This window comes from Amphibalanus amphitrite, unplaced genomic scaffold (assembly GCF_019059575.1).
Source record: "Amphibalanus amphitrite isolate SeventyFive unplaced genomic scaffold, NRLGWU_Aamphi_draft 000819F_arrow, whole genome shotgun sequence".
In the NCBI taxonomy this organism is placed as follows: domain Eukaryota; kingdom Metazoa; phylum Arthropoda; class Thecostraca; order Balanomorpha; family Balanidae; genus Amphibalanus; species Amphibalanus amphitrite.
The window spans coordinates 201,943-227,521 of record NW_024882313.1 but is presented as its reverse complement, the minus strand read 5'-3'; the positions used below and the strand labels follow the sequence as shown (position 1 = coordinate 227,521).

The window sequence follows — 25,579 nt, the reverse complement described above, 5'->3', positions numbered from 1 at the left end:
CGAAACTTTCGGTACCCTCTCACTGCAGCAATTGACATGTGTCTGAAGGAAAAGGCCGCATCTATTCCAGACTGGCCTGAAATGGAGTGCTGTCATATTCGGTCGAAAGGGCAACGGCAATCTATGGGCTTTTTTAACTTGCACTAATTGACGCGAGCTATACAGGGCTACAACACTAGCATCTCAACTTGTTTCTATCGTTTTGAAAAGTATGCGTGTAAAATCTAAAATAAAAAGATAGTCATTCGAGCAACTTTACCTAACAATATTGTAATTCTTAAACAAAAATAAAGTTACAGCCGGATATCTTCGAAAACATGATATCTACGAATGCATAACAACGCTATCTGCCTCAACATTTTACCGTAGTCAATTAATTATCACACTCAATAACTCAAATACTATTCAAAGGGACCCTCCCAGTTCCCACCTTCAAAAAAGTTAATGAATTGGCATGCAAGTGATGTCGCTCGGTTCAGAAAGGGCGAAAACGAATATTAACCAAATTTCATCGAAAAATATTCACTGGTTTTCAATATATTAGATTTTTACTTTTGTTTACTTTTTGGGATCTCCGCTGTTCCTAGCGACTTTATTTGAAAGTGCGGCACTTGTTGCGCGAAAAGCAGCGTATACCACCACGTGTTAACGATGGTTTTTGTCTAAGATTTTAAAATCGTTAGATCTACGCTGACGTCACAAACTCTTAGGGGGCATTCCAATGCATTAGCCCCTTAGAATAAAAAAACTGGAAGTTTGAAATTCCATATCTCCGAATTAAAGCATTTTTCGATGTTGTGAGTGCCCAAATCGGTATTTGCAGGCCATGGCCACCAATTTGGCTATCTCAACTCAAAACTAATGTTAAGGTGGGATAGTCACTTTAAGTACGCTTTAGACGTTGCACACCAGAGCAAATAGTAGTATGGTTCTTGTGGGCTAAAAATGCAGCTGATCGACACTTCTATGTTGAAAATATTGATTTTTTACCCTCTACTCTTTTGTGTGTTCGTGACATGAGCCTCACTATGCATAGCCAGCTGAGTATGGCTTCGCACGGCACAGACGACAGTATGATTTAATTATATGGCCAAAAGTGACCAAACAGGTAAGTCACCTGACATATGTTGACATGACATGACTCATACAAACTTTGAGTTCTACGGACAGATCCTCTCGTTTCTTCCAATGCACTATCAAAGACGTTAAACGGCTGGCCTGCGGTCGATAGTGTCCGAATCACTCTCAACTGTGGTTGGATTCGAGAATTTAGGCGCGCTGCATTTCAGAAAACTGTTCGGCAAAAAAATTATCGACCCCTTTTGCTACCAGGGGCGTAACCACCTAAGCGGACAATGCGAACAGTCCGCACCATTTTTTACGGCGACGAAGGCGACCCCTTTCCGACTTTTGATAAAGAATTCGAGGAAAGGGTCATAAAAAAATATTATACTTAATCATAACAAGATGTTCCTCGCGAGAGCATTCAACAACATAGGGTAGTGTGGGGTAATTTGAACAGATTTTTACGTCTTCTCCGTTGTACCAAATTCCAGCTCAACCCTGGATGAAGAAAAACTGCTTCAGTAGCGCAAGTGTCACTTACTTTCACCATGCAAGCCTCATTTTTGGACGAGCCGAGCATACATTGAATAGCGTAGCCTCACTTCACCAAGTCACAGTGTGTTCAAATTGCCCCACCGTGGGGTAATTTGAACATACTGCCTTTACCTGTCATAAAAACGATAGTCTCGCCAGCACCGATGTTGTTTGACCCATAAACAAATAGGCAGAACAATTCTAAACATACCTTCACTTGAAAAAATCAACACAACAACAAAAATAACAGTTGCAGAGTATCAACATCTGCACGCTGCACACCGGTCAGTTGACAGAAATCGCCTCTCTTCAATTAAAGGGACCCTCCCACCTTCAAAAAAGTTTATGAATTGGCATGAAAATGATGTCGCTCGGTTTAGAAAGAGCGAAAACGAATATCTACCAAATTTCACCGAAAAAATATTCACCGGTTTTCAAGATATTAGACTTTTACTTTTGTTTACTTTTTGGGATCTCCGCTGTTCCTAGCGACTTTATTTGGAAGCAATAGTTTGGCAGCTGAAAGTGCGGCACTTGTTGCGCGCAAAGTAGCATATACAACCGCGTGCTACAAAACGTTTTAGTCAAACATTTAAAAGTCGTTAGATATCTGCGCTGACGTCACACATTCAGAGGGGTATTCCTATGCATTAGCCCCTCTGAATCAAAATTCTGCAATTTTGAAATTCAATATTTCCGATTTAAGGCATTTCTCGATGTTGTGAGAACCGGTAATTGTGAGCCAAGGACCCCATTTTGGCTATCTCAACTCAAATCTAATGTTAAGGTGGGAGGGTCCCTTTAACAGAACGTCTATCATTTTTGTTCGATAAAAACTCTCCCAACCTTACTGCATCTGTTATAGTGATGCCAATCGAAACCTGGACATTTGGAGTTCTGATTTTGTCCAATGTCCAATTCGGAATTGGTTGGACAAAGGTAGCAGACTGGACAACATTGGACGATGGCTTGCTACACTTCAGCGCTTTTTATAAAGTAATCGTGCATTGCATTGATTGGCGAATGGAAAGCTTGTTAAGCTCTCAATATAATGAACACTTTTCGGCTGGTATACTACATTATAAGCAATTTAAATGACAGTTTTGAGTGTTGATTAATGCGTAATTTTCGGACATCTTTGGACAAATGGCTAACTTTAACATTTTTGAACGGAAATGAACGAAAATGCCAGACATTACACACAGAAAAATATTTACCCTAGACGGATATTAGACGTAAATTTGATAAAACTGGCATCACTAATCTGCTACTGCTTTGGGTCGAAAATATTGGCAAAAAACTGGGAGCGTTGTTTTTTTCGGAGCTATCCCTGTCATCATTGAAATTTTCACACTATGTTCAAATTACCCCACGCTAAAAGTTATTTTGCCATATTTAAAAACAGGTTTCAAAAGCAAATTTCTTGGATTGAAGGCACTGATTAGGTCAATGTACAACAAAAGCTGTTGCGTATTAGGCGCTAGCAATGCAAGATTTTGCGCTGCAATGAAGTTGCAATGACGTGTTTTAGGCGTTTTTACTTGCGAAATTGATTTTTTACAGTGTGCGTCAACATCTTCATTCCCTGAAACTTTAAACCCCGTTCATATGATAGCCCTTTTGGTTACGATAATTTCCCTCATTGGTCTTATTGTCATGCCACTTACGGATTTTCCGTATTTTTTTGTTTTTCACACTATGTTCAAATTGCCCCACATGTTCAAATTACCCCACCCTACCCTATCACCTTTCCGACTTCTTTAACTAACATGGTTTATGGACGTATGGTTTAATCCAAGTTCAGTCCAAGCCACGGACGTATAAATAAACTATAAATATGGACTCGCTTGCCGACTGCTTGCGACTGCTGAATATGGGCAGCTTGCCCCCTCCCCCCCCCCCCCAACTCTGGGGCCGTTGGGGTGGTGTCCCCACAACTTTGAGACGGAATACTGCACTTTTCTGCAAATGTTTTCTTTTTTTGTTGAAAAGGCCAAGGGATGAGCTTGGACTGAGCTTGTACGTATAAATATGGACATACATCAGTGTATATGTAGTGTATATGTAAATATGTGTATATGTAATCAGTGTATATGTAAATATGGACGTGTAAATATGGGCTATTGTATGTATATATTTGCCGCAAACGGCGCATCACTCCTGGGCCCAAAGAAACGATAGATAAATGAAACCCCCGCTTTCCAGGCGCCCCAACAAGCTCCACTGGCGCCCCTCTGTCACACGCAATGTTTCCCTGTGGGATTCATAGGCGCCCCTCTGAGGCGGAGGCGCCTCTGTTTGGCCTCGGAGGCGCCCTGTTTGGCATGCAGGGGCCCTTCCTTCGTATGGAGGCGCCCCTATGGCATTGATAGGCGTCCTCTATCGCATGTGGACGTCCCTATGGGCCTCAGAAGCGACCCTATATGCCTCAGAGGTAGCACTGTAGGTAGGAGTTATGATGTTTTTGGCCTACTTTAGTTATGAAAAAAGGTTATTATTAAAGGTAGTGTGCCAGCTTTCTTGGACCGTATGGAGTTAATGGCCCAGATAAGGAGAACCGGATTTTTAGAACTTATCCATACCTTCAAAACTCATGGAAACGTCTTAAATTCTTCAAATTTTGAGTACCCCAGTGCGAAATTCGCCCCGACGGGTTGTCGGTCGTACCCCAACCACATTTCACACCACTATGAACAATAAATGCACACACTGAAATCGCTATTACCGATATGCTCATCCAATCAAGTTTCGATAAACCCGTTCATCATCATATCCTGCGGTTTCGAACACGCCTGTTAGATGGCTTCTGGTGCTCGTCGAGGTCGGAATTTCCAAATACGCGTGGTGCGTCGGGCCGCGCGCTCTGACTTCGGCCAAGAAAAATGCGTCAGCTGATCATTGTCATTTCTGCCACTTGCGTGTGGTGAAATGGGGTCATAACTTATAAGACGGCTTTTTCATATCAATTATTTTACATAAAATCATATTTCAAACCATAAATAATGTTCGACAGCCAAATAAAAGAAACAATACCAATAAGGGCTTACAGTTTAAGGCTCGACATTGTGTTGTCTACGATTAGACAGCTGATAACTCATTCCCGTACGTCGTATGGTCGTAACACTATAATGACCTTTGCTTATTGTCACAAGTGCGCCGCAATCGCGATTGTTGCCCGACGCCTGTTTGCAGGTGAGCCCACTACAGTTGTTATACATATCTAAAAACCGAAAAACTTTTAGGCGAAAAAGGCACTATTCCAGGCCCATTTTTGATTTTTTTTTGCGATATTAGGTAAAAACAGAAGCTTCTTATCCTAGGAAAAATAAAATGGGAAATCTTTCAAAGGTGGCACACTACCTTTAACTCTTATTACAATTATAATTAAATCATGCTAAAAAACGTTTCAACAATCAAGATGACCTAGAACCTTAACATCGGGTATCATCGTCTTCTTCTCATCACGGATAACACGCTTTCTCCGTCCCGCTGTGCTTGCAAAGCCATGACTGGTGGTTACGGGTCTATAACTATACCTATTTGACACATTACCCCACGTCATGCGCTTTGGGTGAGGGTAACGTCCTTCAGGTCAAGTGAGGTCAAATTTTGAAGTTGGTTGTTAAGGCCTAAAAAGGTGTCTATCTATTGCAGTTTTTCACGGCGAATCGAATGGTGCTATCTTTGTTTCCGTACGAGGTCTAGAACTTCCGAAAAAAATAATTTTCCAAAAAAAAATTGTGAGCGGATTTTGAAATTAGAATGGTCAATGGAATATATTTGGATGGGGTGATTGTTAGGCCGTAAAAAATAAATGGTATATTTTCAGTGCCAGCTACAATACTGCTATTTCATTTCAAAACTTAATCTATAAATTCTTATTCAAAATTGAGGACGATTTTAACCCGCACCCCGCTGGGCTATTCAGCCATACGCGCCATGCTGGGGGGGGGGGCAGATTCTGCCCCCCTGTCTAACTTCCGAACCGATGGTCGTAGAAAGACGGGGAAAACGGCATTCGAAAGCTCTCAACAAGGCGGATCTTAAGACCCCAAATTTTTTTGCTTAAGTAGGTCAGAGGTCAGGTCAAGGTCAGGTCAAGGATACAAAATGCAAGTTTCTACAGTATCGGCCTTGCACCGTAGTGGCCGAAGAATGGACTGAGACTGATTGCCCAAAACGTGTTCGTAGGCTACTAAGACAATATTCGTTGCATACAATATCATTCAAAGGTCAAGGTCAAGGTCAGGTCAGGTCAGGTCAGGTCACCAAAAACAAAATATAGAAAAGGGCATGTGTGACACATGTTTTATGGGTCATTTTATTCATAGAATTCAATAGGCACACTCAATAAGTGATATGGACCACCTCTGGATGAATTTCAGGTCGAGGTCAGGTCAAGGTCAGGTCAAGTGAGGTCAAATTTTGAAGTTGTTTGTTAAGGCCTAAAAAGGTGTCTATCTGATGCAGTTTTTCACGGCGAATCGAATGGTGCTATTTTTGTTCCCGTACCAGGTCAAGAACTTCCAAAAAAAAAAATATTTAAAAAATGTGTGTTGTGACGTCATACAATTTTGAATAACTCCAACATTTTTGAACCAATTCCTCTAAAAATTGTATGTAGGTGCACAGAGACCATTTCTCTGACATATTCTGGTTTTTCGATACACTCAAACTTTTGGATTTTATAATTATTTTCCCAAAAAGTTAGTTTTTTAAAGAAAAAAAAAAGGGCCAAAATCCAGAATATTCAAAAAACCGATATATCCATTTGATAGACAAAGTAGAATCACGGTTAACCTTTTTGTTACGTCCTGATTCCTTTAAAACTGAAGATATTAGCGGCGTTTGAAATTTTGCCGTTTTTGAGGCGAAAATGGCGAACATGACGTCACTAAAACGTAATTTTCTAAAAAAAAATCCTGACGGATTTCGCTCAAATTTTCAGGAAACGTTTTCAATTGTTGTATGATAAGGTACTGAAAGTTTCACGTCGCTGGCGTAACGCGTTTAGAAGTTATTGGCGAAAAACGGGAGGGGACAGATTCTGCCTGCCCCCCCCCCCCCCCCCCAGCGGAGCGCGGGTTAAGGGGCGACCTGTATACGCACAGCCTCCTCGCCAACCGGCAACCACATTATGAAACATTTCTCAGTCACAGGGCGGATTTATGGGACCTCACCGACTCACCGACTTATGCATTGCGAGGGAACTGCCGACACCTGTGTGTCGAGGATCAGTCCGAAGCGTGCCATGCTAAGCTGCCACGCTGCTGCCTGGATCGCGTTGTCGACTAGTGCCAGTGGTCACTGCCGCCCATCTTGCGCTCGCTGTTTCACTACTTGGTCATTCTGCTCCATACTCCTTGGTCATTCAACACAATTTCTCCAGTTTTGGTTGTTCCCCTCTGTCTTCTGAGCTTGTTCTTTGTACCTGGTCGACGGTCGTATGAAAATCTCCCTTAGATCTTCGTTTGAATCGCGGATTAATTGAAGAATTAATAAATCTGCGCCGCTCAAACTTGTCTAGTGCGAGAGCAATAGGGTCCTTTATCAAACATGTCAGAAAAAGAGCTCAGTATTTGGCGATCTCTGGAGGCCACACCATTCACCTGAACTAAAAACCGACACAACTACTCTTGTAAAGCTTAGCTTAACGAGCTTTCAACAACCATCTTCAGCCCTGCTCCCAATCGAGCGAGGTACGAGCTCAGAAGACAGGAGCCGAGCAGGAAAAAGTTATGCGGAGAACTGTCAAAGCTGCCACTCGGTTCACCGCGCGCAATGGTCGCACGACGCCGGTCACAACAGTGGCGCAGATGGAGTATAAGCAATGAACTTAGCGTGTGTGCTAACCTCAGGCATCTCGCTGCAGCGGACGAAGCAGCGCCGGCCGGCCAGCAAACACACTGCTGCCAGCGCCCGAGGCACCGCCGCATCAATCACACCTTATTTGGCACCATAACACCGGCGAGTTCCTCCGCACCCCACCCACAACACCCACCTACCCACCCACCTACGCGTCTGCTGACGGGCTGGTGTCGTCACCGTCACCTCATAGAACTGACCGATACTGCTCCCGTGTGTACACACATACATACACTCGCGGCGCCCAGCGGCACGCCATGCCGCGCCACGCCTCTCCGACAGAGCGAGAGGCACGCGCGGAGGCGAGGTCGGCTCAAAATATACAAACACGCCGCAATCCGGAGAGGAGCGGTTCCGTCCGGGCCTTCAGGGCCTTCCGGGCCAGCGCCGGCAGTGGAGGCGGTGTCCGACTTGCAACAGGATGGCCCCGAGAACGGAAGTCGTGGTCTCAGCGCGCATCAAGGGTTGTAGGTGGTCGCCCATGGATATAGCGTGGTGATCTGTTGGTAGTAAAACACTTGGATTTCTGTTTAACGTGTCGTTCAATCTGTTGCAGTCAAGAAGATAGGTTCATGTCCACTTGAGATGAGATTCACAACAGATTCACAACAAACAAACATGGCCGATATAAAAGCAAAATGTTTGGCATTTTTGATCGATTTTAGACATCCCAATTCCCAACCAAAAAAAAAATGTTGAATGTTTTAGTGGGTCACAGAAAGCGACTTAGATATGCGTCAGAACCAAGCCGTTTTGCAAAAAAAAAAAACTTCTTTCTTTCTCCGACAACCACTCCTCCTCATGTTTTCATCTTAATCAGATATGCTGAATGCTCAATGCCCTGTGAAATATTACGGCGTTAGGCGTCACGGGCGGACATCGATAGCAGCGCCTCTATCGGTCACTAGGGAAAGCTGGGCTGTAGGCGACGAAATACCGGCTGAGTTGTCACAAGTTAAAGAGGTTTATAGACATCCGTCTTGTGAAAAAGTTGAACTTTTGCCTTCAATATTTCTACAGGCAATTTTAAAGTGCCTTCTCATAGATTACAAAACCGTTTAAATTATTTTATTCACTTCAAGCCTTCCCTATTGTTCTTGATGATGCGGGAACTATTTCTAATTAGTGTTTCTAGCTTAGTAAAAGAATATATTGTGCAAACGATGAAAAAAGCATTAATGGAAGATTTTAAATGCAATTTTCTGTAACAAATAATGGTAAATTCTCTACACATCAAGGAAAAGGTGCATGCTAACTGATAATTTAAAGTTCTTGGGGCCAGTTGGTTTCTTCTTTCCTTACGTCGCCCCAATGGCCGCGAATACACTTGTGATAACGCCTATCGGGTAGGAACGAAAAAAAGTATAAAACTTATTATAAAACTTCTTTTTAAATTTCAAGTGGCTTGATAGTTGATGATGATCTGTTATTCGAAAATTTGCCAAACAAATTAGAATTTACTTATATTACAGCTTCAGCAATTGTCGAGGAAAACGTCATTCGATATCAAAGTATTGAGCTGGAATGGCCTAAGCATGTTACGCTCGGTGCGTGAGAGACTGCTCGCCCTGCTGCTGATCCCGTCCAGAGTGCGACCCATCCTAGCGAGTAGCGGAATGATGCGCCGCGCGTGAGTCTCTTAGCGCTTACAAAAAAAGGCATCAGGCCTTTCTTACGAGCTCGAGATGCTTGGGGCTTGGACCACTTCAGAGGGTTCATGAGACAAACAGCTATATAAATTGTTTTCTCTTCGTAGCATTCCTTCCATCCATTATTGGCTTGGAATTGATATCTGACTTAGGTATGTTTTGCGTTTCAAATGCAAGCTTTTATACAAAAAAAATCTTATCGGACTAAAAGAGAATGAATTCACCGACAAAAAACTTCATGAATAAAAGGTATAATAACGCCCCTTGCGATGCGATTAGCAGGTACCTAACCATTACAACCATAATAGCCGTTTTCACGACGCCGACGGGCTATCCGACGAATGCACCTGATTTGAACAGATCTGCACCTAATTTCTTTTACAGCAAGTATCTTCATTTTATGAATTTATTTCAGTGTTTTAATCGGTGATGCTCTCTGATAATATGAAAAAGCAGCCATAGGTATAAGCAATTAGTGTAGCCCTAGCTGATAGCTGCTAAGAGACACACTGAACCTGATTTGACCAAATCTGCACCTAATCTGTACCAGATGTGCACCAAATGTGTACCAGATGGCCGTCGTGAAAACGGCTAGCATCAAGCCAACAATTGCGAGAAAACTGGCACAGAATGGTGGGCAGTTGCCAGTTAGGTAGGTATATGGCAACTGGGAAAAAGCATTTCGTCTTGAACACCGACCACAGATACGTACGTAGCGCGCATTTCCTTAATGTGTATGCCACAACTGCTGCAAAATTTAGCCCCCCCAATAAGCATGCTTATTTTCATTCAAGCATACTGGGTATACCGGAAGAGCTGAGGACGGAAGCATGACTGGCCTTCCCGAGATCCTCTCGGCAACGCCCGTAAAATGTCATACTTGTGTATGAGAATAAAACGTTCCGATGGTCTGAGCTCTAAAAATAGAGTCACGGAGCCATGAGTTAACCGAGCATTGACTGGCGGGAGAGTGGCAACAAAGCCGATCCTCTGGCTCCATTGAGTGGCGGCGGTAGACACGCGCCGACAACGGCGTGTTTAAAATTCACTTGGCGACGCCACAAATCACCGCCAAGCGGTTCGGACGATAATGGCGCGCCACATCCGCCGCTGCGGCCAGCCAGTGACGTCAGAGTGACGTCAGCGGAGCGCCGGCGGGACGGTCCCGCTGTCTGCCGGCCGGCGGCGCCACTCCACGGAGCCTGGGAGCCGGACGCGGGCCGCTGTTCACAGGTCAGCAACAGCTGAGGAGCACGCTGGCGCACCCACCAGTTCAGGGAGCACGGGGCACCGATAATCCCCGCTAGCTACTTGTCCGCTGCTTTAGAGCTTGTCCATTTGTGGTTTGGGTCTTCTATACTGCAACTTTTCTAAGTAAGTTTTCGGATAATAGGTCTAGTCATAGACCTCTGTATACCTCGGTATACAGAGGTCTATGGTCTAGTTAATAGGTCTGGATAATAGGTTTGGATAATATGTAGGTCTTGAGTCAGCTGATTTTCTATTCCCTGATATTTCTAGTAAAATTATTGCTGGCACCATTTGAGAAAAGTTACATTGATGCATCCACACCTACCACTGCGAACAACTCCAATTCTCATTAAACATTTCTCGATTCCGCTTTTATTTTGTTCAGCACCTCTTGTTCATTCAACATCAGTAGTCAAAACTGTATGACACGCTGCTGTGCAGCGTACAGGCATGTAGCCCGGTTAGCGCCGATCGGTTTGGTTTGGTCGGGTGTCGGACATGAGACGATAGCCACCAACCGGTCGTGTGCGGCGGGGGAGACTGCAACGGAACGCAGCACGGTAACCCGGTAACCCTGTGCAGACAGCTGCAGTGTGCGGTAACCCTATGCAGAAGCACGGCAGTACGGCAACTAAAGTGACCTCTAAAGACACGCTGCGGTATGGCGACAAAAAAGTTGTGCAGCGCGGTTCTCTTCAAACCCTAGACCCTAGTATATGCATAGAAATATTATATAGAAATAAATAAGAAAACATCCAAAGACTTAGCCATGCACAGACGTATGTAGGTACACAACACAGTACCTACATAGGATAGGTTTGACGTGCCCATGAACTAGGCAATTTAGTATAGGATAGGATAGGCAGGATAGATAGGATATGATAGATAGGATAGGATAGGCAATTTGACGTGCCCATGAACCTAAAAAGTCCAAAAAATCCCGCTTGCTCCTGACCTGAGGGCACTGGAGTCTGGGTGTCTTCCTGGGAGGAATCTGAAGCGTCAGGTGTACGCAAATACTCGTATGATGCATGCATCCCTTTCAGCCTGACGGGATGATGAGTCAGTGGGTGGCCCATGCCACGGTGGACCCGCACGGAGTGGTTGTCATGCTGCGAGCACGGCCGTGTCGAATTGCTCATCCGGCGCTGTCATAATTACAACATGCACGGCACCCCAAAGTCGCGTCGGCGGTGCGTGCCCTCCCTTCTGGATGGTAATTGAGCACCGGGCCGGCCCGTGCGCGGGTGCGGTACTCAACAGTAAACTCCCGAGCTCCCCCACCGCCGCCGGAGCACCTCCCGAAAATCGGCCTCGGCCCACACCCCCCGGCCTTGGCTGATTTAGGTTCGCCTTAAAATAGCCACTGGCAGCCGAACGAGTGGAGTCTCCGGTCTCTTCCCCCGCCGGCCATTCTGAGCTGCACGTCAGTAATTTGGACATTAATCATACTGGCAGACGCGCCTGCTTAATGGGAGAGAGAGTCACAAATCGTTACACGGGCCTATCGCGAGTCTCCTGTGGTCTCAGTAGCCCGTCGTGGAAACAACATCTGCAGAAAGACATATTTTCGCGCCAGAGTGCAGAAATTTTGGGTTGCAAAATTGTGTAGACAAGAGGAAGACGATGTGACACGTGTCAGTAGGTGAGTAAATAATATTCGGCAACATTATATTCAGCATTGCAACAAACTTTTGAAAAGGCGAACATCCCAAGGAATGCCTTTCACAATCGTTGAGAACGTTGAGTAAAACAATTTGATACGCTTCCACACAATTTTCACAAAATTGTATGTAGGTACATAGGGGAGAGCGGGGCCAGTTGAACCACTTTTTATATATTGGCATGCACAGCGAGATCTAGTTGTCATATCGAAAAATGCACAATGCCATGAAAAAATATGCTCTTTTGGCTTTATTTTAAGATATGTAAAATTATGTTTCAAACATATTTTGCTGCCAAACGCATGCTTATAAAACAGCTCTACGCCCGTTTCAAATGACCCCGATGCGAGGGTCAATTGAACCAGCCCATGGGGTCAATTGCACCTATCCTTAACAATGGGATGTTTTCCTCTTTAAGGCCACTTTCTTAAGGAGATATTTTGTCCGGTTTACTTTTCCAAATGCTACATTCAATAGGTCGTTGGAAAGCTAAAAGTGCAAAGTTCCTCATAATAGGTGACATTAAGTACATAGACTATGGTAAAATGGGCGGATGAGAAAAATGAGAAATATCTCAGGCTATAGTGTGCTTTCAGGCAAAAGGCTGGAGATAAAGGAGTCAAAAATTGAGCTCTATTAAACTACTATTTCAGTTTAAAAGCTCATTTCAAAGGTGGACTATTTCCTTTAATGTTTACAGCCCCTGAACAATAACCATTGCAAAGGCCACCGGGGTCCATTGAAACGGCCTGTGGCCCTGTTTCAACTGACCCTCAGAGAAGCGTTTCAATTGACCCCATCCGCTCCCTCCATCTCGCACGCGCCGTAAAGCACATGTCAAACGAGCTGGAGGGACGGCATCATGCTGAATGAAGGGCCAAATAAGGTGTTATTCCGGAGCCAGGAGTTCTTCTTTCAGCAAACAAAGGTATATGAGATATCACAAAATATTCATAAAAACGATTTCTCCCAAACGCCCCTCAAAAACACAAAAACAAGTGTCAAATCAAAATTACCGTCCGTTTGCCGCCCAAACGCCGTTGACAAAGGAAGTGGTCGAGCGCGGATGCGCAGTGGTGTCGGCAACGCCATATGTTGCATAATGTTGAAAATAAAGCCATGTTTCATCTGACCCCGTGTTTCAACTGGCCCCGCTCTCCCCTACCTAACTGGTCAAACTGCTAGCTGTTCCTCGCGAATCCCTCGCTACTACCCAACGTGCTCCCGTTCAGACTGCGGAAAGGTTCAGCTCACCCAGCCGAGGGCCTTAGATGATATCACGTGAGAAACTAGAAATAGCGGGACTGGGTACAAAATTGAGCGAGTCGCACAGGTCAGCCATTCATAGAACTTTTCATAGAACATAGAACTTTGGCCCGCTAATCGGTCAGCCAGGTGTCATATCTGAGGCGCTCGGGTCAGCCAGCTGCCACCTATGGGCTGCTCGGGTCAGCCATTTACATGGGTCACTCGGGTCAGCCAGCTGTCACCTCTGAGCAGCTCAGGTCAGTCAGCTGTCACCGCTGCAGCGGAAGATCTGCGTCCGCTGACCACTGCTGCGGCTGCTGACCACATCAACTCGCGCAAATATAATCAAGAGGAATTCTGGAAATGTAATTTTGATACAATATTCAATATTTCTAGCTAAAAAAGAATGAATGTTTGCAATATATGCGACATGCGACATCGATAATAAATACTCACGAATCTCTCTTTTCAGATCTCGTGATCCCACTTTGTTTAGGCGTTCTGACCTTCCCAATAATCGCTAACGTATTTCAATAGTTTCCGCTGAACAGAGGAGAGACATGATTCGAGACTTGGCAAAACTATTTGCAGGCCAGCAAGGCGTGGAATGTCAACACAACGGACCTATCCCACTAGGAACGGGTGTGGGGGATGCCGCATATCGCGCGCTCGACTGACATTATGGATAGCGCTAAGGGCTAAAAGCGAAAATGTCGGCCTCCAAACCGGTTCATTCCGTTGTTGACGGGCGACCTTTCGATGTCTGGTGGCGGACAGATCAGACAGCGACTGTCACGGGGGAGGCCCGGCAGACCCGGCCGACCTGAGAGCGGTCAGTCTGCCACCCAACTGGGCCGATCCGTGCCGGAGCGTCACGCTGCCACCGCCGCCAGCCAGTGGCGCAATCAGCTCAATGGGCAAATGTCACCGACCCACGCGCCCGGCGCGGCGGCAGTGACTATCGGAAGCTGATCGGATACCGCTGATATCAGATGAGCTGAGCTGATATCGGAGCCAGAGCTGCCGGTAGACAGTGGTCCATCCCGGATCGCCAATGAATGATGGGCGGGCAGAGGTCGGGACAGAGACTGGCTTTTACCGGCAACTGTCACTGTCAGCCAGCTACGCAGCACACGCATAGGTGTTACGCTATGCGTTGTTGCATGTGCGGTGTGTTGAAAGCAAAGCACACGCTCAAAAATAGTCCGAGTTATCGGTAAAATAAATAGCTCCGATGCCATTTATAGTCACGCAGCTAGGGGTACGTTTAAAGAAACGCGATGCAGCGGCTCGGAACGCAGACAATCTCAGCTATTATTGAGAAGACACAGACACAACAAACAAACAAACAACTTAACTAGCCACATCATGTGTCCTAGCCCGAGTTCGAATTTTCTCGGACTTAGCAAATCGAATCGACACATTGCTCACAATGCTTTCGAACAAGAGCCGGTCTCCTCTCTCCAGCCTTTCTGCCGGTCGGAGTGCACACTGCACACTCGGGTGTGCCGACTGCCGATGACGGCCGGAAGTGTCCGTCCGTTCCGGTGACGCCATCTGCCGCCGCGGGAGGCGTCGCCCGCCGCTTCCACCCAGCCACTCGAGGTGGTGGCAGCCGTGTGATAACCGCTGCCCACCGCCACGACGCCCGCCCACCCGCCGGCGCCACCCCACCCCACCTGCCGGGACCCGGCGGTGGTTTCTTCGACAGCGGCAGCGCGTCAACCGGATGTGTTCTTCGCTGTGTGCGCTCACTGTGTCATGTTGACACGTGCCTCCGGGAGGCCACTGCCGCGGGGACTACCGACACAGCAACGTCTGAGCGAGACACACCCTGACTCAGCCTGACCCGTGCCGACCGCACACCCCGACCCAGCCACTCGGCCAATCCCATCTACCACCTCAGAACAAAACGGCACACGACATCGCGCCCAGTTGGTCGATACACATCGCTTCCTGCCGGCCGGCTTTGATCTGTGGCGACGACTGGTATGTTTGCTCGTCGTAAAAGGCCTCTACGTGCCGGGCATTGAGAGCCGATGGACGGATGAAGGCGCGGTCCGCTCTTCAATGCGTGCGGCTTGGCTAGACGGTAGCTGGAGTAGGGACCGCGGGCTACATTCGCAACCCGGAGGCATCGGAGGCTTAACCCTATTCCTGGCGGGCTCCGCCGGGACAAGAAACTGGCGGGGGGACCGATTCGCCCCCCCCCCTTCAGATCTCAAAAACTACACATCGCAGCGACAAACGGCAAACGGCGTTTGATAGGTCGTTTAAAGATCTACAACTTTTACATAAAACATTTTCAGGTCAGGTCAATATTGAGGTCACCAGAGGTCATCAACGATAAAATGTTTTGGAATTAGTTACCTATATAACTTTTAAACTAAGAAACATAGAGACATAAAACCAATACATTTTTGTTGCTCTCGCCGAGGCGATGCGAAATAAGTATGTGATGACCTTCACAGGTCAATTTGAAATTTGACCTGAGGTCAAGGTCAGGTCATTCATCAATGAGGTTGTGGGGTATGGTCATGCTGCATACCAAACGACGCGCCTTGACCAGGCGAGCAGTTTGGTACCACTTACAAGTCTTTAGCACCATCATGTCGTGATTTATTGACAGAAAAACCATTTATGACGTCACATGACCTCAGATGACCTTTGCCGGTGCCCCTGCCAATTAGCGGCACCAGGATCATCACTGATGAGATAATCTTCCATAATACTGAAAGAATTGGGTGGTTTTGACTCGTTTACACGAAGCAGGAGACGTTTCAATATTTTCCCATAGGCTTGCAATGTAAAGGTCACGAGTCTGGCCTGACCTCAGGTCATAGACATGAAAATTCTGAGATATACAAATTGCACATACTGGTACCCTAACTAAAACCTGAAGAGAAGAAATTGAACAGTCAAAAACTCTAGCTCTGGCGTGATTGCAAACTTTTCTGAGGTGGGGTCACCAAACCGCCTCTGGTGACCTGACCTGACCTGACCCGGCAACTTTTTTTTTGTCAAAATGTGCGCAATGAATGTTTAGAAAAAGTCACCGAGTATGAGCTTTCAGTCTTGCGGCGTTTGGCAATGGCACAAGAAAAACCTGAAGGGGGGCCTTAAAGGCCAGGCCCCCGCCAGGAATAGGGTTAAGGTAAACGCAAATTCAGCGAAACTGAGCATAAAAAACGCACATTGCTCGTAGAGGGCAGGTAGTACCTATCTGAAGTTCCATAGCAAAAGAAGACGATGCTATTCAGACCACTTACCAGTTCGCGGCCATATGAAGCCCAACGGATGGTAAAATATGGATGTCAAACCATCGGCAATCGGTATCCTCGAGCCTCCGTTGGCGTTGGCTGACATTTGATGTCTGACCCGGATACCGGTGACCTGATTTATGAGCGTTAAAATACCTAAACAAAATGTTACCGCTACCATTTGGGCACCTAGTGACCCTGGGCACGGCACAAGTTCACCGATAGCTTCATTCACCGATAGGCCGCTATCAGATGCCTGAATTTCACAGTTTATCCAGAATTAGCTGACCGCATGTCGGCTCGTTGCGTCAGATTACGCGCGGTCCTATATTGATATCGGAAGTCACACCCCTGTGACGTCATCTCAGTCACTGTGACGTCATCCTGCACCGGGCCCCGTTCGGCGCATACGGCCCTGGCGGCTGGCTACCAGTGCGTTTCACGAGCTGACGACACACACCGCTTTTGGTGCGTCACATTCGACAACAGCGTTGTTGATGCTTGGTTGCAAGTAGTGCTAACCACCAGGCAGGCCACCAGCTAAATCGAATTATCTACGACGAATGTCATTGTCACGCTCGATAGAGTGCTTAATCCCGGAACACCGAGCTTCGATAGGTAGCACGAATTTCTACGGATCACTCCGCAACAATTGTGCACTTCGAAGTCTCGACTGAAGTCCAGCCCAGCCCACGAGGTACAGTTTTAGTAACGACCCAGAACCAACGTCCCGGTGCAAACGCCAAATTCCCTCCCGAAATCCTCACCACGAGAATTGAACTCTTCCCACCTTATGTACCAGCTTGATGTTTCAACTGAAAGCCGTTTGGGGACTCGCGCCGTTTGCAACGGCCTTAACGATCACACCATTTACGAACGGCTTAAAAATGCCGTCCGTTTCCAAACTGCCTACAAAGGTTGTTCACATATGATCCAGGCTTATTGCAAACATTCTGGGCCGTTCGAAATATAAAGATGAGTGTTGCAGGCATTGGTGGATCCCAGGCGGGCATTTGGGGCATTTGTCCCTCCCACAGCATCCGACATTGTCAAAGTTTTGTCCTTACCTCGCAAAAAAGGAACGCAATCCATTAGGAAAAATATTTCAATCACATACCAGCGCATGCCGAAGGCAGATTCGAAACTTCTTAAAATCGGAGAACATTTTGGGAAGGGGTATGTCCTTTCCACACCGTCAAATGCCACGTTTCTTAATTCGGGAATTATATGAAAGAAAGGGGGAATATTTGTTTCTGGTCCCTAAAAAGCTGTTTCTGGCACCTAATTGCTGATCAGCCCCAAAATGCTTATTCGACCCTAATATCTGAATCTGGCACCTAATTGCTTCCACACAGCCTGAAGTTGCCAGATCGTCTAGTTGAACTCCGTATTTGCTGTTTGCTGATTCAGCACCAAAACTAAAACATCCAGCACCTATTTTATTCCACGTTTGCCTACCTAATTCGCGTAATCTTCCTGATTTTATGTATCCTAACAACATGAACGTTGCATTCGGTGATGTCAAGTGCCATTTTCGCCAGTGGAGATAATGATTAATGCCATTTCTAGCCAAAAGAGAATCACTAGCCAGCTATGGTGCAGCATAGCAAGACGCTCCTATACCAGCCCGCTATGTAGAGACTAGAGATTATTGCACCCTCAGCCATTTTAACGTGAAAAGTTTGGATCCGTCACTTCCAGCCAGGCTCTCAGGTCATTAACTGGAGTAAAGCAAAATGTCAACTCTGAACAGACATGCCACGCAACCGGCCCTCTTTTCAATATTATTAGCTTTCTGCAATCATCGTCTGACTTCATCTCGATGAAACGCAGCATCCGGTTTCTACAGGGGCGTTTGACTGACCGGCCACACAATAACCAAAAACAAAATCAAAGCTTCATGCACACATATGACATAAGTAAGAAACGGATGAAAAAGGCACAACCACGGCACAACTCTGCGCGGCAAACAACGGACAATGTCCCACGCAAGATCCCGCGTTTCTTCAGCGGCCTTGAACGGAATGAAAACATTACATTTCTTTTTTGGAGCTATTTGATGACGTCAAAAAATGCATTACCCGTTTTAATGGTCAAAATCGAGACAATTACTCACAAAAATGTTTCCCTTTAAGCATTACAAATAAATACTTTTAAATATTTAAATGACATTGTTTTTTCAAACAAATCAATATTATTTGCTTACTTAAACGTCATATACAATGCTGAGATCACTACGGGGCTGTCTTAGAGTGTAGCTGCACTGGCAACCTTTAGGCTAGACTCCAGCGGGTCATTATACCAGAACAACATGATTCTACCAGCCAGTAGTTCATTTTTCTACTAGATTGGTGCTACGCTCAGCATTTAGGTGCCAGATTCAGAAAAAAGAGTAAGGCGTACCGATGAATAGGTGCCAGAAACAGCTAATTAAGGTCATTTTCCATGATTGGTGCTGGTATCCACCAAATAGGTGCTGAGGACCAATTTTGGGGCGAGTCAGCTTTTAGGTGCCAGAAATAGCTTTTCTGGGACGCAATTAAATGGCGTCCGAAAGAAAGTACCAGTGGTTACAATTTCCAAGCTGCAGTAAACGCACAATGTAGGTACATGAGTAGGAATAGACCCCGTGAATTACCGACGGCCCACTATTTCGGAACTGAGATGGACTGAGATGAATCGATGCAAGTCCTAAGAGTGGAGGAACACGACAGTGCTTTAAAGTGACCATCCCACCTTAACATTAGTTTTGAGTTGAGATAGCCAAATTGGTGGCCATGGCCTGCAAATACCGGTTTGGGCACCAGGCGCGGATACAAGGGGGGGCCATGGGGGCCATGGCCCCCCCCCCTTGGCCGATTTTTTTTTCAAAAATAAAATAAAAAGTTAAAAAGTTAAAAAGCTGAAAAGGGGGCCTCCTGAAAATAAAGTGGCCGAAATCCGATGAGTTTTTTTTTAACCTACCCACTTAGTTATTTCTTAGAAGACTAGCTGAGAAGACTTCTTTGTTAGAAGATTGGTAAAGCTTTTCATAACTTGGAGGTCTCTTATACTCACAGAGATGACCACTTTTACAGGGCCTCCTAACCTGCACGGAGGGCCTCCAAGCCTGCACAGATGTTGAGGTGTTGCCTGAACAGCTAGATAAGCTCAATAGACGCAGTTTTTTTTGGGGGGGGGGGCCCAACAAGTGGGAAGATGGGGCCTCCAACAGGTGGGATTATGGGGGGGGGCCTCCTGGTTTCTAATGGCCCCTCCCTTGGAGATTTTCTGGATCCGCCCCTGTTGGGCACTCACAACATCGACAAATGCTTTAATTCGGAGATATGGAATATCAAACTTGCAGTTTTCGGATTCTAAGGGGCTAATGCATTGAAATGCCCCCTTAGAATTTGTGATGTCAGCGGTGATCTAACGATTTTAAAACCTTATACTAACATCTTTGTGAAGCATTAGCAGTGGTGGTATATGCTATTTGCACGCAACATCTGCCGCAAACGCCGCACTTCCAAAATGAAGTCGCTAGGAACAGCGGAGATCCCAAGAAAGTAAACAAAAGTAAAAGTCTAATATCTTGAAAACCGTTGAATATTTTTCGGTGAAATTTGGTAGATATTCGCTTTTGCTCTTTCTGAACCGAGCGACATCACTTTCATGCAAATTCATTAACTTTTTTGAAGGTGGGAGGGTCCCTTTAGCGATGTACATAAGTACATACGTGCGTAGTCGTACACTACACGCAGATAGTAAGCGCACTGAGTATAGTGCATGCATTTCCATGTGATGTGTAGTCTTGACCCGCGCCCCGATGGGGAGGGCAGAATATGCCCCTGCCCCCGCCCCTCCCGCTTTTCAACAATAGCTTCGAAGCGCGTTAAGTCAGCGACATTTAACTTTTAATGCCCCCATCAATAGCTTAGTAGCGCGTTAACCCGCGCCCTGCTGGGGGGGGTGTTTGAACACCCCCCCTTGTGGTTTTTCGCGAATATCTCAAAAACAGCGGCGCGGAGCGCCGCCGTTTTTGGTACACCTTATCACACATCAATTCTACACATGTTGTGAAAATTTCAGACCAAGGTCATTCAAGGTCAGGTCACCAGGTCACTTGAAGTGACCTCACCTCATAAAAAGTTTCAATGTCTGTCATAGCTACACCGAGTGACCGATCACTTTGAAACTTTCAGCGATTGCTAAGAGCAATAGCATGTATAAAATGTATATCTCAGAATTTTGATATCGATGACCTAAGGTCAGGTCAATTTTGCGACCTCCCCATTAGGTATAAGTCAATGGGAGAAAATTGAAATGCGCCTCTTTTGGACGAAAGACATTATAAACACTCCCAAACACCGAATTACAAGTAGTTTAGACACACTGAACATGAAAATGGTGTCCGTTAGCCTTGTTTGTGCCCTGAGGTCATCTTAGGTCACGAATGGTATCTAACAGTTTTTCGCAAATAACTTTTGATAGAGGCATGCTAGAGCGATGAAAACGCCTTATATGTGTTCAGCTCGACGATACGGATCGACTGATATGCAACATGACCCTTTCCGGTCAGGTCATGACCTTGACCTGAGGTCAAATTTTCATGTTGACATTTCAAGGTCAAGTTATAGTTCATTCGATGCGTCTTGACGAGAGGAACATGATGCCGGTGAAAGTAAGCTCGTACAAGGCTTGGGTCAAAAGTTATTGCAGTAAAACTGTTTCCGAAAAAAATCGGCTATTTTTGCAGTTTTTGCCCCCTGCAGGCAAAACCGTTGACGTTAGGTCAAATCTGATATAATTACTCAGAAAGGGCGGTAATAGGGCTATCGAATGCACTTTTCCGCGGCGCTGTAGCTCTATTGGTTCCCGAGTTATGCGTTGGCTTCTTGGAAGTTTTCGACATTCGACCTGGAAATCGGCGAAATTTTGCCTTCAATGACCTCTGGTGACCTGACCTTTGACCTGACCAAAAAATTGACCGAAGTTATTTCGTCATTATTTTTTACGCTCTTTCGAACGTCGCCTTCCGCGTATCGCTCCGTGGCCCAGGAGCCGAGTTACAAGGGGGGGGGGTGTTCAAACACCCCCCAGCAGGGCGTGGAAATCCAGGACCCCCAGCCGGGCGCGGGTTAAACCAGCGACGTTTAACTTTAACGCCTCATCATACATCAATTTCACATGTTCCCTGAAAATCGGAGCGAAATCAGTCGAAAAAAAAATGACAAAATGACGTTAAATTGACGTCACGTCAAGCCCTTTATTAACTGCAAAACTTCAAACGCCTCTATATAACATCTTCATCTTTTTAAGGAATCAAGAGGCAACAAGAAGCGTGTACGTGATTCTACTTCGTTTTTCAAATGGCGGCTCAAAAACTCAAAAACGGCGGCGCTCCGCGCCGCCGTTTTCGAGATATTCGCGAAAAACCACAAGGGGGGGTTTAAACCCCCCTCCAGCAGGGCGTGGGTTAAAACTGAGCTCTTGAGAGCGATCGCCGTGGTTCAATGTTTTATGTCGGAATCGGCCGAACATGACGTCACTCTGCCGTCATTTCCGGCCGACCTATGGTAGCTACGAAGCATTTTGACACAAGGTGTCAAATTGATGCAGCCGAAGGTACTGAAAGTTTGGCGTCGATACGTTTAGCGGTTTAGAAGTTATTGCAGAAAATCCAGAGGGGCTATAGGGGGGCTATGAATAGCCCCCCCGCCCCCCCCCCCCCCGTGGGGCGCGGGTTAACTTTTGCTTACTTTTTGGGACCTCCGCAGCTCCGCGGATCCTGTGGCGTCGTTTGGAAACTACCACTGCGGGCCCCTAAAGTAAGGGTGGGGCCCCTTGAGCAGGATTGGCCTCCCTCTTTTCAAGATCCTGGATACGCCACTGAGTTCCCTCACCTGCGAAAATGGGTTGCCTTGATCTATCAAGTTTCAATACATATAACATAACCCGGAGGCCGGATAGGCCATAGGATAGGCAATTTTACCTCTGCGAAGAGGAAAATCGCTACCAACTCTGCGCTACCAAATTAGACAGCTACTGCGCAAGAAAGCCGATCGCAGCGCTCAAGGCCATATAACCTTACCTGGCAGCGCTTCGTCTGTTTACGTTGAATTTGTCGGCTGCGCTATTGCTGTAGGAAATAGATACTGTAGATATGAGGGTATAAATTAAAGGTATCATACACTGTATTTAAAGGTACTATATTTTGCGAACTAGCAATCGCCAAAATCTACTGGTCGGCATTTTTTGTAATTTCATTCAGGTTTTCTAACTGAATTAAAAATGTTATTTTGCATGCATTTACACCTACCAACGTCAGGATGTTGCATAATTTGTTGTAATATGCAACTTGGCACTTGCAAGCAAAATTATTCAGTTTCAGTGATGTGATTGGTAGATTTTGACCACATTATTACCATTTTCATGATACACAACGGGTGAAGACTTCCATTTCGCGTCTAGCTAGACGCGCCAAAGTCTTAGACGCGTCTAGCTGGACGGCGGCTGCGTCTAGCTGGCGACTATTAGCTTTAGACGCGTCTAGCTTGAAAGTCTCCGTCCACGCCAAGTTAGACGCCAACTTGGACGTCTGCTCAGTTAGACGCCAGTTGGACGCCGGTGGAAGTCCCCACCCTATGTACGCTTTGGCTTGGCTGTTTATGGGCAGTGTGACTGGCTATAAACAATTTCATGCTGAAATAATTGTGTATGCATAGGTAGGTATTATACCTAAATGTAGCTATAAAAAAATAATAAATGCCTCAGGGATCTTGTTACAGTGACTGAACTGCTGATGGTATGACTACTGAGTAGGTACTGAAATACTTATCTTGAAATCACATTGATGTATCCTTGCATGGGTAGGTATGCACTATGCTATGCATGCATTTTTATGCATATTTTCTTGCAGCATATGGAATGTACCCTTGTATGGTATCTTGATGCATATGGTATCTTGAAGAATCTTGGCATGAACCAAGGGTATGGACCGTATGGACATAAAACATGTCTCAATGCACTATTTCTTTTCAGAAAAAAAAACACCAGCTGAGACCAGACAGCAGTCACAATGAATAACATGGACCAGCTGACAGAACAATACAAGGAAAAGTTTCCACATCTGAAGTCATATACAGAATGTGTGAGCAGAACATTCATATCAGGCCTAGCTGCCACCTTCATCAGTGAGTGCCTACTCTGCATGCTTGAGAAACTTGGCAGGGATGCCAATTTCAAAACACATTTTTTGTTTTTTTTTATGAGGTTTATAAATCTGTAGTATAAACATTCTTATTGGTTCCTAACTGCCATCAATAAAAAGGGCAAAATGCAAACATAGATACCATCCATACCAGATAGATATGGTGTGAATATTGAATACCTATCAATACTAAGCTGAAGGCATCTTATAAATTCAACAGCAAAATAATACCATTTTATATCCCATTAGCATGATATCGATATTGATGTCACGAAAATGACGAGTTTGATGTCTCATACCATGGACGCTCTTCTGTTTGCTTGTACAGCGTTCTCCGGCACATACATGGCAGTCAGCCTTCTGAAGAACAAGTTGCCCTCTTCGCGGCCCGGCCACTTGAACGTGGTGGCTGCAGGCCTTCTGGGGACCCTCGTCGGATTCCAGGTAGGACCCGGTCCGGTTATTTTATTCATATAGACCGGTCAGCGGGGACGGCCCTCCTCCTTGCCACGGTAGCTGACCATATTATTATAAACTCAATTCAGAGGCGGAAGGATGAAAGAAAATTATTACCCAATAGATTTGACTGTGCTACGAAGTGTGCACTGTTGATTTTTTACAGGTGGTGTACACTCGCACAAAGGCTTGCAACAACGGTTGGCTAGCGGCCGAGGACCGCGCCACCTACCTGCGGCCCCTGGCGGAGTCGGGTGCTGCCGACAGCAGTACCACACACGCCGACTGACCCCTCGCCGCTCGGCACCCAGCGGTAGGGGGCGCAGTGCAGCGGCGCGGCGGCGCCACCGTGGCTGACGACGCTTCGGAGGAACGGTAGTGTGTGGTGAATTAGGACAGTGTCCGAGCGGCCCGAGATGTCTGTGATGATCCCTGTTTGTCTGGGAAAGGTGATGCGACTTATATTGGAGTGTGCTACAGGAGGACAGTTGAAAGTCAGTGATAGTGATAAGATGTGTTAGGGGCGCCGTAACGTAGTCAGCCATACAACAGTGAACGAATTATTGAGTCAGTGTGAGGCTCTGGACTAAGTGTAAGTCCATGACTGGAACATACCTTCCAGTGGACACGAGCATGAAAATAGTTAGCTGACATGAAGCGGTAGCACTGGAGCCAGAAGCACAGCTCGAACGCACCAGTCCCCGACTCGGACGTTGCCGTAAAATACCTCAGCTGTCGGGAGGGTGATATCATATTCATACTGGTGGGAATCTACCCTTTCGAATAATTTGTATTATGTATATTTCCTCAGGTGAATGCTTCGCCCCGTGAGTTATAAATGATGGCAGCAAGATATATTATATCTGCCTTGCCCTTGTATGTCGGATTATGCATGAAAAGGAAGTTCAAAATAAAAGACAGCAATAGGATGAAATACTGGACACTAATTTCCTGTGAGAAAGACGCTGGAATCAATGCAGAGTTGAACAAATGGAGCATTAATATTCAAATATAACGATTAACAGGGCAAGAGAATCTTCTAAAGAACCAAACAAATATCTACATTTTATTTGTGTGGTCCTTAATTTTGTGACCATGATAATTTCTTGCACGGTCTTTTCATTTATGAAACAGTGGTCAATAAATTTACATACATCCCAACTTAGCAAACAGACCGACCGGCGACCAACCAGCATGGAATATGGCCATTGGCCATTTACGGAAACGTAAAAGATGCATTCACCCTTTCAGCGTTGCCCAACCTCAAAAAGGTAGGCGTTGAATGGGTTCTTTAACCCGCGAGTTGCTGGGGGGGGGGGGCGTTAAACGCCCCCACTTTTTTCGCCGGGCCATAGCATAAAAACGGCGCGCCGCAGGCGCGCCAAATTTTGGGTA

General features: G+C 45.9%; 1 protein-coding gene across 4 annotated transcripts; it reads left to right on the top strand.

The window, feature by feature from the left end:
• The first annotated feature begins 22,617 nt into the window (after positions 1-22,617).
• LOC122366616 lies at positions 22,618-25,120 on the top strand. 4 transcript variants are annotated; one of them, XM_043339070.1, is made up of 4 exons: positions 22,618-22,659; positions 23,560-23,711; positions 24,057-24,172; positions 24,351-25,120. In XM_043339070.1, exons 2-4 carry the CDS (start codon positions 23,597-23,599, stop codon positions 24,471-24,473), a joined length of 354 nt encoding a protein of 117 aa, XP_043195005.1. In that variant the 5' UTR covers positions 22,618-22,659; positions 23,560-23,596; the 3' UTR covers positions 24,474-25,120. The 4 variants fall into 4 exon arrangements, with proteins under 4 accessions (XP_043195005.1, XP_043195006.1, XP_043195007.1 ...); XM_043339071.1 differs by having other exon boundaries at positions 22,618-22,722; XM_043339072.1 differs by having other exon boundaries at positions 22,633-22,687.
• The last annotated feature ends 459 nt before the right edge of the window (positions 25,121-25,579 follow it).